The sequence below is a fragment of the Salarias fasciatus genome, chromosome 3 (genome assembly GCF_902148845.1).
Source record: "Salarias fasciatus chromosome 3, fSalaFa1.1, whole genome shotgun sequence".
Taxonomy (NCBI): Eukaryota; Metazoa; Chordata; class Actinopteri; order Blenniiformes; family Blenniidae; genus Salarias; species Salarias fasciatus.
In genome coordinates this window covers 17,471,412-17,488,490 of record NC_043747.1, presented here as the reverse complement: position 1 = coordinate 17,488,490, position 17,079 = coordinate 17,471,412, and the positions used below count along the sequence as shown (strand labels likewise).

Below are 17,079 nucleotides of genomic sequence, written 5' to 3'. Positions count from 1 at the left end.
AATCTCATTTGTATTTTAGATTGTTATTTAAGGTTGAAGTCAAGAGAAATTGCTGAAAATGTTTTTAGTTCTTTCAGTTAAAATGCTGTATCACGACTATGTAGCAGACAGGGAGGTTCAAACAAACCAAAGTGCGAATCCAATTCTAGCTCTCAGTCTGGTTCACAGTGTATATTTCAACATCCAATGTGAATTTTAAAGCCTCATCCATCCGTCAGTGTTACATTTAAAGGGCCAGACTGTGTAGGCTGCGTTGTGTTCTGCAGATATTCAATAGTGACTGAAGCCATGGAAAGCCTTGGAAACTGAAGCAGATGTTGCATTAACGTCCCATCTAGCATTTCCAGCCTCCCGGTGACTGGGCGAATCCTACACATCGTTGTGCATACAGGAGAACTGTGTGCCAATAAACATCTGCATCTGTGTGAAATGGATTCAATTCACCCTGAAGGATCGATTACATTTTTCTGCCCACGCGTCGGACCGTCGGCACAAATCCCACCCGCACCGTCACACTCCAAATTCCATCCATCTCATGCTCGTGGCTGGGGAGTAATTGAAAGTATTTCACTTAATAATTGATGCAAATGGTTTACCATTAGGCAGTTCAATCGATGCAGTGATTGAGCAAACGAGAGAACAAGAGAGGCGGTTGAACTGCCGACCGGTTTGCTTCTAACACTCCGATGGATGTTTATTTTGATCGCGCGATCGGGGACTGTTGCTGCCACTAGAGCTTCTTTTACTCTGGAAAATGTGGTTAATTCTGCTGCGGCGTTTTCAGAGGAGCATCTATAAATGGAAATGGAGCATTTTTGTATTTAGATCTGTCCTACTTCCACTATTCACCAATTCTGCAAAACACGCTGAGAAGGCCGCAGTCAGAAATGTGGAGGTTTTGAAGAGACTTGCTTCATTTTTATGTCGGATGTCCAATCGGAGTCCAGATCGAGACTTTGCACCACATTGGAGTGTTTTTCTGCAAAACCCTTCACAGTCGACCACCTTTCTTTTCCCCTCATTTCCTCCATTGTGGCTTTTTATACACAGCAAAACACAGTTGGACATTATTGCAAAGGAATTTTTGTTTTTGTCTAAAAATAAAGAAGAAAGATTTTCCCAAACTGACTCTCTGGCAGAAACGAGTGTAGCTGTTGCTCTGCTAACAACTGATTGATTGTTCCTGCCAAGAAAGATAAAAAAACAAAAAAAACAAATTTACACTACAGGAAAAAAAGAAAGTAAAAGAAATACCTGCCTTTTCCTGTGCGCCATGTCCCAAGTTCGGTATGTTCTTTGCTGCCATTTATTCTTGAGATTTATTTGGTAGAAAGCATTGGATTTGGAAATAACTCCCTGGTGTTGTCCGCTGAAACCTGTACTAATTTCTGAAAATTGAGTTTTTAGGATTAAAAGCACAGTTTCCCAAAGCCATAACACCTCCCACCTTTCTCTGAGAGAACTATCTTGGTGGATCATAGACTTGCAGATGGAGGTCAGGAAGAAATCCCATCGTCTGGGTCTCGCTAGCAGCGCTCGCTCCATCCTCCGTACATCGGACTGATCCCCAGCGCCTTTATTACCGCCGTGTTATTAACATTAGCTGGATTTAACTCGCACGATACCCTTTCACTGGGAAACCACTCCGCCCCAGCCGGGTGCTCGGCGGACGTGACCCGAGGTTGCGTCGAAGCGCGTCTCGCCTGGCGTTTCTATTTCACGCCGCGTCACCTCGCCTCTCTGGCTTCTCATTAACCCGCCTTGCCTTCAGAAGGGGCCCCCGAGGCGGAGCTGCGCCGCTTCTTCAAGCCTGGGCTGACAGCGTGTGTGTATGTGTGTATGTGTGTGTGTGTGTAGGGTATCCAGCTACTGCTGACAGGCTGCGAGCGGGGAAGTGAAAATGGACGGCGTGCAGGACAAGACAGAGGAATTTAGACCGGGCGATGCTTATGTTTCACGTGTCTTTTGAGTTCGTGGCGTGTTCCGGTTACGTCCAACTCATGGAAAACATTCCGCATCCAAGTTTAGCCTCGTTGTGCAGTGGCCAGCGAGCGCCCATGAAAAATGACCTTTTCAATATGGATCAGGCTCAGCTGAGTTAATGTATAATCAATCGCGCGATGGAGCCAGAATGCTATCTCTAAATTTAGCGCCGCCTGGTCACTGAACGCTCTTCTGCAGATAAACAAAGAGGCTTGCTTTGGAGAGACAAAGAAGAAAAGAAATAAACATCAGCTGCTTTCCCGCTGCCCTTGTCAGAATCACAAGGCTTGTTTTTCCTCGTGGGACCTCATACTGCTTTTTCTACCTTTAATTTCTGCTGTGAACAAGAGAGAGACGGAGAGAGAAAACAACATGGGGGGGAAAACACTTTTACACCTGAAACAGAGGTTGTAAGACAAAAAGAGCATGACTGAAGCCACGTCATGTAATTTTTGGATAATTTTGTTCAGGTTAGAGGTTCAGGAAACCATTGGTGTATTTTTTTTTTTTTTTTTTTTGCTGTTTCACCCATTTGTTAAACTGTGAACTCAACACACCATCTTCTGGTACAAAATGGTATTGCATGACCATGGTAGTTAACTGATTTATTTTTTAACTTTGCCTAATAAACTTGCACTGTGAAAAATTGCTAACATTGAGCAAACATCCCGATAGCCGTGTCTTGACTTTTTGTTGAAGATTTTAGGAAATCAAAGGTTAGGTTTTTATAGAAAAAGTAGGTTTCATTTGAGTCATTCCGAAGTTGTAACCTCCAGTCTGTCCTCAGTCAAACTGAGTTTTGGCAGTTTATTGTTAAGAGTTGGCACAAGCTAAAACCCATTGTTGCATTTACTATTTGTTTATCTCCACTTCGTCTTCTTCTTTTTTTAAAAAAAAATATTCGTACATATTTGACTGACAATCAGGTGACTCAATACACCCTCTTGTGATGAAAAGTGGAATTATAAGACTCTGATTTGATTCTCACAGGAGCAAGTTCCAGGAAGTGAAACTGATATAGTAATACGGAGTAATATTTCATCTGTGTTTTTGAGAGTGAATCAGGCAAATAATATGAAATTTCTGAAGGATAGCATTTCTGGAAAACCTTAAGCAGTCATGTAAGCTTGAGAAAACATATTAGTTGCAATGAATGTGTTGAAAAATGAGAATAAATAAGCGCCAGTCGGGCCAGATTGGCTCCGTCTCACATTCCCATCAAGATGGTGTAGAGAACAGCGTAGCCTACTTTCCAGCGCTCTTCCCCCCCAGCAGCGGGGAGCATTCCCAGGGTAGCAGCGCTCTGCAGTGGCGCTGTCCTTGGTGCTGAATTCAGCTTCTCTCTCTTTCTCTCTCTCTCTCGCTCCCTCTCTCTCCCTCTCTCTCTCTCTGCTTTCACAGTCACGGCGCAGCGGCGAGCTGAGAAACCCATTTTTCTCCGATGCAGAGCAGATTTGATTTCATCACGCCAAGGACGACACATGCCAGCCTAAATATGGAGATCCCTCTCTAGGTTTTGCAGGCTAGCGGCGGGGTTGCGTGTGCATTAGGATCAGACTCAGTGTTCGAGGAGGGATGGAGTCTGATTAGCTGTTGTTGTTTTTTCATATAATAATAATTTTGATACATTTTCCACCAGCTACATGCAACAAAATGCGTTTCTCCTTTGCAAAGTGTAGATTGTGCTATTGGATTTGGGAAAAGTCTCAACAGGCTCAGTCGTAACATCGTGAATTGATGTAGCACATAGGAGTTGATAATTGCTGCACCCTGTCGACAGACTCATTAACAACTTGTTCTGCATCAGATCAAGAGAACATAGCTGCTAAAAATGTTTCAAGGGAGCATTTGTTGTTGTTTGTTGTTGTTGTTTTTTTTTTCCCTGTGGTTCTTTTTCAGGAGAAGACTGCAAAGATACAGTAGCTCATTGAGAATACTCAAGGTCATTCATCGTGTATATTTAGCTCATTGTATTTTTATCCACGCACCACTTCACTTCAAACACATCGGTGAAAACACAAACAATATTTTAAGACCGGATCGCTCCTGATTGCATAACCATGCAGTGCTGCCCAAGCTCAGGTCCTGTGGAGATTCGCTCTGGAAATCTCACCTTCACATGTATGCTACTCTTGGGCCTCACTTCTCACGCTCCGGAGGACGTCAGATGTCACAAACACTCACCTGACGCTCCCCTCCCACCATGAGGATACCTTGAATCAGGCTTTTGCAGTTGGTTTCACGCCTCCTTCAGTCTGTGGGGTTTTCTCCAAGCTACAGACAGGACGTGATCTTTTTTAGCTCTATCTTTTTTTTTTTTCTTCTGCCCTCGCCATGCACCATCCTGGTCACTTTCGCCTGCCGGCGCCGCTCTCTCTGTGGCGACCACAGCCTCCCAGCCCTGATCCGAGGAGGAGAGGCCGTCTCCGCTTCGCCTCCGACTCTTCTGGCCTCCTCGCCCCCTCGACCCCGTCCTCTCCCTCCGACAGTCCGGACTCTGCGTCGGGCGTCACGCCAAAGAGACACCGACCTTCTCTGCTACACGTCGCTGGAGGTCCTGGGTCGTAAGGAGAGGTTGGACGGGACGCACCCGCAGCAGGCCATCCACAGCGACTTCTGGATGTCTGGGTTTCGGAACGCATAGATGATGGGGTTGATCACAGAGCAGCAGGTGGCCGGGAGGACCGTGGCATAGGTGTATATGACGGGGTAGCTGTAGTCGGCCACGATGGAGTACATGGCGAACGGCAGCCAGCACGCCCCGAAGGCACACAGGATGGCCGACAGCGTGGAGACACCTTTGGTGGTGGAGATGGCCACGAACTGGTGCTGCACCGCGATCTGCTGCGCGTGGCGGAAGGCGATCTTGCAGATCTGGAGATAGAGCTGCATCATGAGGGCGAAGACCAGGAGGAAGGTGACGGCGAGCGCCACGGCGTTGTTTTTGGTGACGGGCCGGCAGATGCTGCACGTGGACTCGTCTTTCAAGCAGTTCCAGCCGAGCGCCGGCAGCAGGCCCAGGGTGAGGCACGACACCCAGATGAAGATCACCATCACGTAGGTGAAGGTGACGGTCCGTTCGGTGTGGTAGGTCAGGGCGTTGTACAGCGACAGGTACCGGTCCACCGTGATGGCCAGGATGTTGAGGACGGACGCCGAGAAGGCGGAGATGAGCAGTCCGACCGACAGCAACGTCACGAACTCCAGCGAGCTGTCGATCAGATACGTGAAGACGAAGTTCAAGATGAGGCCCAGGCCGGCCAGGAGGTCCGCCACCGCCAGCGAGCCGATCAGGATGAACATCGGCGCCCGGAGCGTCGGCGTGTAGAAGAGCACGGCGATGACCAGCGCGTTCTCGCAGGAGATCAGCGTCCCGGTTACGCAGAGCGCGATGTCCCAGGGGCTGACCTCCTGCGCCGCGGCGGCCGCCGGCTGGAGGTCAGGGGTCAGAGTTCGCACGACGGGTTCGGAGGAGGAGTTGGACGGGTCCTCGACCAGACTCCAGGAGGTGGAGGAGTCGAGGGGGTCCAGCGGGGACGAGGAGTTGAGGCTGCTGCCACCGCCGCCGCTACTCATGGCCGCCGCCGCGGCCAGGGAGAGAATCATGGCTGGAGGAACGAGAGAGAAGAAGGAACGTAGGTAGAGACAGAAGGAGTGACTCAAAAGAGTGAAGAATGAAGTACAGAAGAGAAAGTCAAGTCATTGAAGAGGAAAAAAAGCGGCATGCAGTTGATTCAAAGGAGAGAAGAACCAAAGAGAATGGTCAGGCTTAGAGGAAAAAGGTGAAAAAAAAGAGAGAAAATATCTACATGACAGAACAGAACTCTGAAACCTGTATGATCAGAACCACTTTTCCCAGTTTTCAGCCAAATAATTTGCGTAGTCATTAAACTTAAATGACTGAATAGAATAGAAATACTTTAATAATACCAAAGAGAAATTATTTTAGTGTTTCTCCACATAGAATAAATAGAATACAAAGTTATATATAATATCAAGAAGACTGGATAAAAATGTCTTAATATTAAATATTAATATTTAAAAGATTTGTTGGTGCATGGAAAGAAAGGAATTGACAGAAAAACACAACAAACAGGACTTACAAGGCAGAGTTAAATTGTGTCAAGTTTTGATATCATTACAGAATCTGTAGTTTTTGTTGCATTTTTAAACATTGATTCACAACCTCTGGTATTTCTTTAAAAATTGTATTTGACAGCTTTCGCCAACTTAGTACTTTTAGCCATTGTAGCAGTTGCAGTTGTTTAATCTACTAACACAAGTAAATCTGAAATTATTTTAAACATTTTAGCCATTTTAGACTGTTTTACCTGTTCAGCCACTTCAACTGCTGTTTGGCCTGTTTTTTTATTATTATTATTATTATTTCTTTTAAGAAAATATAATTTGGAACTGCTGACATTATTTTTAAATTGATTTTGACAGGTTCAGATGTTTTAAAGTTTTTAGCATGTTTATTTGTTAAGTAGATTATTGTAATTTTAGCTGTTTTATTCATCTTGCTGTTTGGGCAATTTTAACAGTTTTAGCCTTTTTTTTCTCTTTAGTTTATCAATTTCAGATATTATTGTTCAGGTTTAGTAATTTTTCTAGCTGTTTCAGACATTAAGATAGCCTGATTCCATCAAATAAAAATATTTATTGACAGGAAATTAAAGAAAAGCTACAGGTAGTCACTCTAGGGTGGTTGCAGAAGAAATTGGAAAAAGAAAAGAAAGAGATTGCAGAGAATGATGTTATCCCCTGCTCCATTTTTGTATTTCAGCATGTTTTATTCATTAACCACTCATTCATGCAGTCATTCATGGAAAAGAAAACAAAAAAAAACATCCATGCACTTGACCCTTGAGCAGTCACGTCAGCCGCAGCAGCGGCTCCCACGCACCACGCTGACACGCACAATAGCAGGTGCGCACACGCATGTATATGCACAACACAAACACCCCTTCCATTTTGGCTCCTGATCCAGTGTCATCCCCCAAACACACGCGCTTAAAACGGGGATAAACATCACATATTGAACAGAAATCAAGCCGATCAATAGAAATGTGGCGCACCCCTACCGATCAGACGCCGCGCGCGGACCAAGATGTTCAATTTCCTCCCAGTCAAAACCATCAGCATCTCATTTCTATTTATAGATCATCTCTAAAAATGGTGCATGACGTCCCGGGGCACGGCGCGCGCGCGGAGACGCGCGCGTCTTTTCTCCGCTGTTGTTGTACCTATTCACTGGGTGGCGTGCGTGAGCCCGTGCGTGAGCGCACGTGCATGCATCGGATGCTGGATGCGCAGACGGGAGGAGGAGGGATGGGGGAAAAAAAAAAGAAAGAAATCCAGGCAGCGGGGCTAATTTTAGCTCCGCCGAGCCGCGCAGCCACAAGGATGTGGAGCTCCATTCATAAAAAACTGTCTCCCCCTCTCTCCCACCTCCTCACTCCCCCCTCCCTCCCGCCATCAATCCTTCATCCCACCACCCGCCTCCTCTTATTTTTCATCTCTGCCCTCCTCCTCCTCGTCCTCTTTCTCTTTCATGCCCCCCATGTCTTTTTTTTTTTTGCGCACGCCGTCAATGACTGCAAGCGGCCCGGGGAAGGTCACCAGCACCTCCGCCTCCTCAGCGTCCACCACAGGCGCGGGGCATCTGCATCCCTGCAGCTTCCACAGCACCAGCAGCAGTCACGAGCTGTGGGAAAACCATTGCAACCGCAGCTTTTTTTTTTTTTTTTTTTTTTTTTTTTTGCGCATCTCTCCAAACCTGAGACGCGCTCCACGCCAACCACAGAATACATTTAGGAAGGAAAAAAAAAAAGACGCAAGTTTTTGATAGATTATTGACAAGCTTTAAGTCGCTTCAAGATGTTACATAACTTTTGAGACGGGACATGTGCAAATTCACTGCCATAAGAGGAGAAAACCTCCCAGATGATGCTGTGTAGTTATTTCCATCCAAGAATCCGTCTTAAACCGACTTCCCCGCCACCATAATGCGGACTTTGTAATCTTTTATACTCTCCTATTCTTCATTGATCCCTGCGGTAATTACTACGCACGCTAGAGGGCGCTTTGTACCCCCCCCCCCCCCTTCCTCACTCCTCCTCCTCCTCCTCCTCCTCCTCCTCCAACTGATGCTATCAATGAAACAACAGCCCCGCAAGCCTTAAAACATACGCGTTGCGGGGAACGCGCGTCATGTTTGCAGCGCGCGGAGAAAGACGCGCGGCTGAAGACGCACGAGACAAGGAGCGCAAAAAAAAAAAAAAAAATGAAACAAGCATCAGTTTCATTCAGCTGCAGCAGTGCAGTGCAGAGGGAGGGAGGGAGGGAAGGGGGGAGAAAGTGGGATGGAAGGGAGACCACGCCACAGAGACAAAAAAAGAAAAAAAGAGAAGATAAATTTACCAGCTCCTGGCGTTGTTCTTCTCCCTGCAGGAACGCGCTCCTTGATCCCGCACTTCTCTGCTCGGAGTGTTTTCAGATATTTCTCCGCTCGGAGGGCTTCCCCCCCTTCTCCTTCGCCCCCTTTTTTTTTCTCCTCTCCCCCAGTCAGCGGCGCGCGCTCCGTCCCTCGGTTGGCATGGTTATTAGCCTTCTGTCGGCAGCTCCGTCCTCGCGCTGCACATCCCCGGCCTCTGATTGGACGAGCGTGTCATTCTCCGGCTCTGACGTCAGAAGTCTCCGCTCCTCAGTCCCCGTCATCATGGCCGGTGTGAATCACGGACTCAGACACGCACACACCTATAGAGCCACAACTTTATTTTATAGACGCTCTTTTTGAGGTTTCTCTAGAATTTATTGTTATTCAAAAAAATAATAATAATCCATATGTTGACATCCTCTCACTTCATAGTGAGTGTGGATGCTAATTAGTCCACAAACATACATTTGAGGCAAACTGGTGACTCAAAAACTTTGCCCTCCGGTGTGATGAGTGTGTGTGTGTGTGTGTGTGTGTGTGTGTGTATGTGTGTGTGTGTGTGTGTGTGTGTGTGTGTGTGTGTGTGTGTGTGTGTGTGTGTGTGTGTGTGTGATCTCTTTATTTTGTTCTGCGGTGCACTGGTGACCTGTTCAGGGTGTATCCTGAACTCACCCACAGTCAGAAGAAGATGGAGTAGAAACTGAAAAGCTCAGGAACACCGATGAGTTCAGGATACACACTGGACCAGTCACCAGAACATCACACAACAAAATACAGAGATCACGCAAATTTATGTTCGCACATGAGTCACTATTTAGCCTGAAATGCATGTTTAATTAGACTGCAGTACATGGGAAAAAAACATAAAAACTCGCTGACTGACTGTGCTAATCCGGATTTCACTAGATTACATTATTATGATTAATATTACCATTTATCATCAATTCTCTAAGAAACTAAAAAAGGAATAAGATGAAGTTCATGCTGTGTTTTTTTTTTTACTTTTTCATTACAAGAAAAAAATTCAAGATAGCATTTTAAAAGAAAAGAAACTTCACTGAATTTATCTTTTCACAAACTAAATTTAAATTTTATTAGATTTTAAGTTTTTCTCTCAAGCTCAACAAACATTCTTTAAAGTCATCCCCCATCGCTAATTCAGAATATGCCATAAAATAAGGATCCAGTACTATTATATAAAACAAATATGTTTTATACATTTGCTTTCTTCTATGTAATACAGAAAGTGTATATCTTTTTTCTACAATATATAGCTGAATGTACCTTAGATGACAAAAAATTTACAATAGAATCGAATATACTGTATTTGGAAATTACTTATTTATATAATGTCCTTACATGAGTGTTTTGTAAAAAGTACAAAAGATAAAAGTCAACAAAATCCATCGATTTGGGGGAAAAGGACAAAAATGTGTCGTCTTTTATTTTATATCAGCTCCAGACAACCACAGATTTACCTGTAAGGAGCTCTCCTTAGCCCCTAAAGGGCGGTTTTCCCTACAAAACCACTCAAATATAGTCTAAAAATACCCACAAATAAATAATAGAGAGTAAAACAACATCGTCAAAAGCACTGACTGTTCATGAAGGAGGCCACAGTGCTGTAACAATCCCCCTGCACCGCTGGGGTCATGCCCTCCGTGCAGTTATGTTACTCTTCCTCTTGTCTCAGCTCTATTAGAGCAACTCCCACCACCGCCTAATGAGAGCAGGTTTTCCCACCGTACAGGCGCACGTGCGTGCGTGCCCGCTGCATCAAACAGGCAGGGGCGAGATCGGCACGTGCCACAGATTTCATGCATAATTTCTCATAAAGGTGAGGCTGGTTGCAGGCATCCCAAGGTGACCGCATGCAGGAGCAGCTGCAAAGGTGTTTGCACACAGGCCGTGGCTGTGCACGTGCGTTGTGGGGAGGGAGGAAGCGCGTGCATGCGAAACCGGCAGGTAGCGTATCTGTACTGTACAGGACGGTGGGTGGGGTGGGGGGTGGGAGGGTGGGGGTGTGTGTCGTTATGCAATCTCGCCGCGCTGCTGTGTATCCCGCCGCATTGCACGCGCGCGCACGCACGCACAGACACACACGCACCGACCGGTCCCATATGTGCCGCCATGCATGAAGGCTGCATGGAGCCATTCAGGCACCAGCCCTGTTAATGCAGCCATGTGTTAACTGCTGGCTGCCTTTCATCACAACACATATGACACAATATATAGAGGTGCAGTTTAAACTCCTATCAGATACAATGGCCATTTATTCTCAGTGGATCTCTGGGAAAAGCAAAATAAAAATAGATAGACACTTTAATCTCTCAGCTTCACGGCAGCATTAGATGGACAGATGATGTAACTGTGTCTTTATTTATTAATTAACCCTTCATGAAATTTTCCTTTTACCTCGATGGGCTGTGGCCTGTCCAGGGTCGACCCTGCCTTCACTCGGGCAAGATGAAAAACTATGAAAGATGGATGGATGCTACTTTACACCCTTAACAAATTGTTAGTCTGCTGTGCAGTCATAAATATTAACTAATCATTTCTAATTGCAAATCACTTTAAATGCACCAGCTCTTCATTATGCATTCAGCTGCAAAGGGACAACAATGTGAAATGCAATAATACATTCAGTACATTGATGCAAATGAGCGAAGTGATCAGTTAGATATCTAATTATCAGAAGAGGCTGCGCTGGTATTTGAGACACACTCAGCCTCATAGCGAGAGACTCGCAGTTCAAGTGTGACCTGGGCCTTTTTGAGTGGAGTGGAGTTTGCATGTTCATTCCTGTTCAAGGGTTTGAGGCGGAAAATAAATCTGTCTTTCTTGCACAATTAAAAAAAATGCTTTTAAAGCTATGTGGTAAGTATGAAGACTCTTTGAATCTTTGCATATATGAACATAATCACATTGCTCATCATGTCACTGCTTTTTTGCTTTCAGGTGATCAAAGCATTGGAATGATCAACCACCAGAGGGCGCCGTAAGAAGAGTAGAAGAAGAAAGCCAACAACTACTACAGGAGCTAGCACTGACGTTAATATTGAGGAGGCAGGTACGCACAAATCAGTCATGGCCATGGGGCTTTATCTTTTTTTTATATATACCTGTTATTTTCATGTTTCACCTTTTTCTTTGTATTTTTTAAGAATGTTGTTTGCTGCTAAAAGCGTCGCCGTCATCTTTGGGTCTACAGTCCACGCTCTTTGAAGAAAACTATTAGCTATTAGAATATTTAAAAATTGGGCTTCAAGGTGCTTCATGAAAGTTTTTTCATCCTTCAATCTGTCATTTTCAAAACAAACAACTTCTTCGACTCTTTGTTTGGCTGAAAACAGATGAACAGGTGACTGATTGCTCCATCTTGTGGCCTGAAGTGGATTTACTTTACAGGCTGTTGGTTAATTTGCTAACTTCTTAGCGGTAACTTTACATAAAGTTATTCAACGCAAGTCTTCATTGGTAGTTCCCATTCACTAGCATCAGTGACATGTCAGGTAGTAATGTCAGACTAAAGCACCAGACCTCCTTCCTGGAGCAGCTCTGGCAGCTGACCCCCTCCTCCTCCTCCTCCTGGGAGCGTGACACCGGGTGGTGTGATACTCACCGCCCCCCCCCCCCCCCCCCCCCCCCCCCCCCCGCGTGTGGAGGAAGACCTCAGCCTCACACGTCTGTCTGTCTCATCCACATCGCCACACCTTCAGAGCTGGAAACTCCTGAGCCGACCCACTCGCTCTGCCCACCTTTCGCTCTCTCTCTCTCTCCTCTCTTTGTCTGATTCCCCTCATTCCGTGTTTCTCGTCAACTCCTCAGCTGGCCTCGTTTTATTTTGATCGTCATTCATTGTTAAGCCCACAAGCTGGAGGATAGATATAATAGATTATTTTTTTTAAATGTGCACACGTTCTCCCACTCCCTTCAGCTTTTCTCTTTATTCTGCGGACGTTATGTATGAATCACCCTACATGATTAGAATACAGATGCGGTGCCTGCGTGCGTTTCCATTGACATCCAGTCGGCGTCCGACTTCATTCATCTTTCCAGCAAAGCACCATGGGTAAATTGTAAGCCGTTACATCATCTTGCCGGTTTTGGTACGCTTTGTTGCAGAAAAAGCTGCTGGGTCTCACGCTCTCTCTCTCTCCCTCCGTCTTGGCGCCACTTTGCACGCCCGCCGCTCGTCTCCTGTACGGCGATGACAAAGCAGTCCAGAGTCAAACTGTATCTCGTCTCGTCTCGTCCCTCCTCCGGTCCTCGTCTCCTCCACAGTGAAAGTCGGGGGGTTGGGGGGGTGGGGGGGGGGGTACATATGATCCACTCTGAGGAGACCTGGTTGCGTAACCTTTCCGTATTTAGGGCAGTGGCGCACGGTTAGCGCCGTGTGTCACGACGTGGAGTCGTCTAATGAAAAAACATCCAACGAGGAAACCGAGGCTGCGATAACGGAGCTACTCATGTGTGGGCTGATGGTGCCGTTGAAAGCCAGGATAAGCAGGTTTGTGTTGGGTTAAATCCCCACACACTCATCGGACGGGAGCGTGTCAGCAGTAAAACGTGGATGACTAACACGACGCCCACCTTTATCTCCCCCCTCGCATTCACACACGGCTCACACACACACCTACAACCCCCTTCATGTTATCGCTGTGGGTTTTCCTCGAGGATGACACATTTGAGGAAAATCAGTGAGATAATATATCTGTTTCCACATTTATACAGTTCTATTTGCAGAATACATCCAAAGCTACTGGCAATTTTAGGTTACTTTCTTATTTAAGAGATCAAAAGTGCAAAAGACACGTCGTCTCCGATTAATGAAATTCTACTTTAGTGCATTGAGTGGCAGTTGTGAGTCAGTTTTGCTTAAAACTGCTGTCCGGGTTTACATTCTGATTTTTAGTGTTGGCTTTCACTCAAAATCTTGAACCAACGTTTATGAGGAGTGTCGTTTGAGTAGTTCAATGGTTTTCTCTGACATTGCTATCAAGCTAACCAACCTAGCATCAACAGATATAATAAAACGATTGGTTAAAAACCAACAACCGCAGAAAAAATAGGGAAAATTTATATTTTTGATGGTCGAAACATAAAAATCAAAACAGAAAATGTCTGAAATTTCTCAAGTGGAGCCACGAAAATCAATATATATGACTGTTGAGCATGCGTCCTGCACAGACAGCCAAGGGGAAGAGAGACGAGTGGTTTCCTGCGCTGCAGAAGATGAGTTCATTACAGTATCCTGCCCCTGAAGTCACTCATCAACAGCACCTCGGATAAGAGCCGGCATCAGCGCCTCGTAGAGTTCAAGTAGAAGACACATCTCAGGGTCGGCTGCTCTCAGCAGACGGTGTAAATGAGGTTCCCACAGGCCGACTGCAGCAGAGGAGCCATCTCTGAGGGAGACTCAAATACAGAGAAGGAAATGGAGAGATTCTAATGTGATGGGACCAGATTTTAGTCTTTTTTTTGGTTTGAGATCAGCAGAATTGAAGGAAAGCGACACACTTCAATGAACAAAAACAGGATAATTTTCCAAAGCGGTGGTTTTTGAAAGTGAAGGGCTGCCAGGCTGGAGGTCCGCCTGCTTTGTCTGCCTCAGTTTATCAAAACCCGCAAGAAAACTGTAAAAAGAAACATTTCAGAGCGGAGAGCAGGCCTGCAGCGATGCTGAATCGGTTGTAAGGTGTTGGGGAATTGTCCGTCTCTGCGTGCCGGACCTTGGATGGATTGATGGCCTGTCCAGGGTGTTGTTCTCTGTCCTTCCTCCACAGTCACCTCCCTGTGTGGCTGGTTTGAGACCGCCGTACAGGGAGGATGTCACGCTGCGTAGTGGTGTTGAGTTTGTATGTTCTTTAAGAGTACACCGAGTTCAAAAACATGCTTTTTAAACCTCTTTGGTTAGCTGTTGGTTTTGAATTCTGTGTGAGTCTGTTTGCCTCTTCATGTGGAAATCTCACATCGGGAATCAAACATTAGGGTCTAAAGCTGATGAGCAGAAACAACGATGCATGTTGATGCTTGTTTTTCCGCACTAAGGGGCTCCTGCAAGATTCAAAAGCTACCATTTTTTCTCTCTCTCACTCCTCATTTCCTCCTATTTTACCACAACTGAGGTCTTGAAGAGCGGCGCTTCAGATCGAATCACGCTCTGAATCACCAGTTGCACTTCAGTCTTTTTCCCAAGCTGTGAAAAAGAAAAACATGCATTATTCAGCGCGCTGCTGTAGGATTAAGAGGAGGACACCGACTTTTCAGATCGGCCAAATCCCCGCAGCACTGTCAGGACGTGTGATTTGGTAGTTAGCGGCGGCCCCGGGGAGCCATAACTCCGCTTTGATTAAAGGTCTCAGCGAAAGGTCAAGAGGGAGAGAGGGAGGCCGAAAGAGAGCTGGAGAGCAAATTGATGGACTACAGAGAGCGCTCGGTTTGACGGATACGCCGACGTCCCTCCTCGCTCTCGAAGCGCACGCAGCTCCAAATGAGCGCGGATGGCGCTCCGATAATGATGCGTCGGGCCGACTGTGCTGTTAAAAACATAAAATAACTCAGTCTTTCTTCCATCTCTGAGGTGCCTGTGAAGTCCTGCTTGTTAAACACAAACAGGCAGTGAGAAATGCACCCGCTAACTGCGTCTGCGGACCGGGCTAATTTGCTTCTGACCGAGCGGGACGCGGTTTTTATTCTTCAAAACACGCTTAAGCTTCGTGGGGAAGAACTCGGTCTCGTTCTGGAGAATCTCGTTTGATGTTGGCATCAAAGATACCTGCTGAAGTGGCGGACAGGCTTCTGGGACTTTCTGCAGCTGATTAGGCTGCAATTATGAGGTGTGATCATCACAATTTAAACTAAAGAAATGTTGTTCAAGTTTAGCCATTTAGAGCTGTTTTAGATTGTTTCGTCTTTTTTTTAATTTAATTGCTTTTTTCTGTGAAAATAAAACCAATCATATTTTTCTCTATATAATTACGGTAATCAAAATCCATGTGCTATAAACCAATATCTTCCTTTTTTACATGTTTGCAAAGGAGGGACACATCTGGCTTTTTTCAGATTCATTTTCTTTAACTGTAGAATATGTTTGAGGACCTCATCCAGCGACTCGTCCGTCCTCCATGTTTCTGTTCTTGTGGGAGCTCGCCGCTCCGGGTCCGTGAGCACGAGCAAACAAACCCGGACGCGCCGCTGTTTACAGATGTTACACAACCTGACGTGAGGGGGCTCGAGAGCACACAGAGCCATTACTCAAACGCCGCTGACGGCGTGCAAACTGAAACTCCAATGTGTTTACGTCAAGTCAAGATCTCAGCAAATCAGTGACAAAGACTTTTAATCTCGGCCTCTTTACAGCTGATGTTGTTCCGGATAGTCTAATTACAGAGATGATGTGATTGTGAGTGTGTGACTCATGTTATATGTTCCTATTGTGGATGTATGATGTTTACACACAGTAAATTATCAGCTGGTAAATGCTAGTTATAACAACGTCTGTGTGTATTTATTTGTAGTCAGTTCAGTCGCGATCGGGTCTTGTTTGGAGACGTACGAGACGCGCAATTTCAAACTCCAAACGTAGCAGTTTGAGCGGCTTTAATGCGGTCGGTCGCCGGTGACTCACGGAGAAAATACCGCCGCGCTTTGTTCAAACAGTTACTGAGGAGATGAAGGGGAATAGTCACAGACAAACATAAGGAAATGAGCTCCACAAAAACATTTTTAAACAGTGGCACATATTTTATTTGTAGTATTGGAAAAAGTGTATTGTAGCATCGTGAAGGTTAATTCCTCTCCTCTTCCATTGATTCCCTCCATCCCTCTGTCTTCCCTCCAGTCTCTGGCTCAGATCCTCTGGATGGAGGCCAGGGTCCGCAGTGACCAGCTGCTGCCCGGTCGCAGTTGCTCTTGTTGGGGGTTTTTCACCTCTGGTTGCTCGTTGCCCTCACTGCTGTCGAGGGTTGACCTGGAAACCCATCCATCCATCCATCCCAGAACCCCCCTACCCCCTCTCCATTTGATCTGCTTATACTTTATTTTCATGCTTTTTTCCTTAGTTTTCTTTACATTTGTCAAAGGTCATCTGCCAGACTCCCATAAGGAATTTATAAGCATTTTATTACAAATCCATTCAGACTTAATCCTGTTCTCAGCAGCGTCCTCATTCCTCAGCAGGCAATCCTTTTACCTTATTTCCATGTTTGTGTAGTTTAGTGAAAGATATTTTCGTAACTGGATGTAAGTAACCCTCAAAGTGTACTAATTGTGGTATTTAAAGACTATTTATACAAATCAGCAATGTGATTTGATTACATCATATCAAAAATACTCATTAAACCCTCTTCTGTATTTAAAGCACTTGAGCTTTTTCTCCCTGGCGGTTTATTCTAATCTTTGCTGCTCTTAAAACCTTACAGCATGTTTAGAAATGCGGGGATGCATTGAAATAAACTCAAATTAAAAATATAAGCCATTCACTAGTTCAAGTTATTGGACCAAATTTTACAAAAATATAAATGAAATGATTCAGTGATGATGGTTTTCATTAAGAATTCAATGGGATTAAATTCAACAACTAGCATTTCAAGCCTTATAAAGAGCAGCAGTGTTTTTTTTTTTCTTACATTAAGTAGCATACCAGTATTGTGTAG

General features: G+C 45.4%; 1 protein-coding gene across 1 annotated transcript; it reads right to left on the bottom strand.

Moving 5' to 3' along the window:
• Nucleotides 1-4,276: 4,276 nt before the first annotated feature.
• Nucleotides 4,277-5,589, bottom strand: gpr185b (G protein-coupled receptor 185 b). Its single transcript, XM_030088319.1, has one exon. It carries the CDS (start codon nt 5,587-5,589, stop codon nt 4,522-4,524), a length of 1,068 nt encoding a protein of 355 aa, XP_029944179.1. The 3' UTR covers nt 4,277-4,521.
• Nucleotides 5,590-17,079: the final 11,490 nt, after the last annotated feature.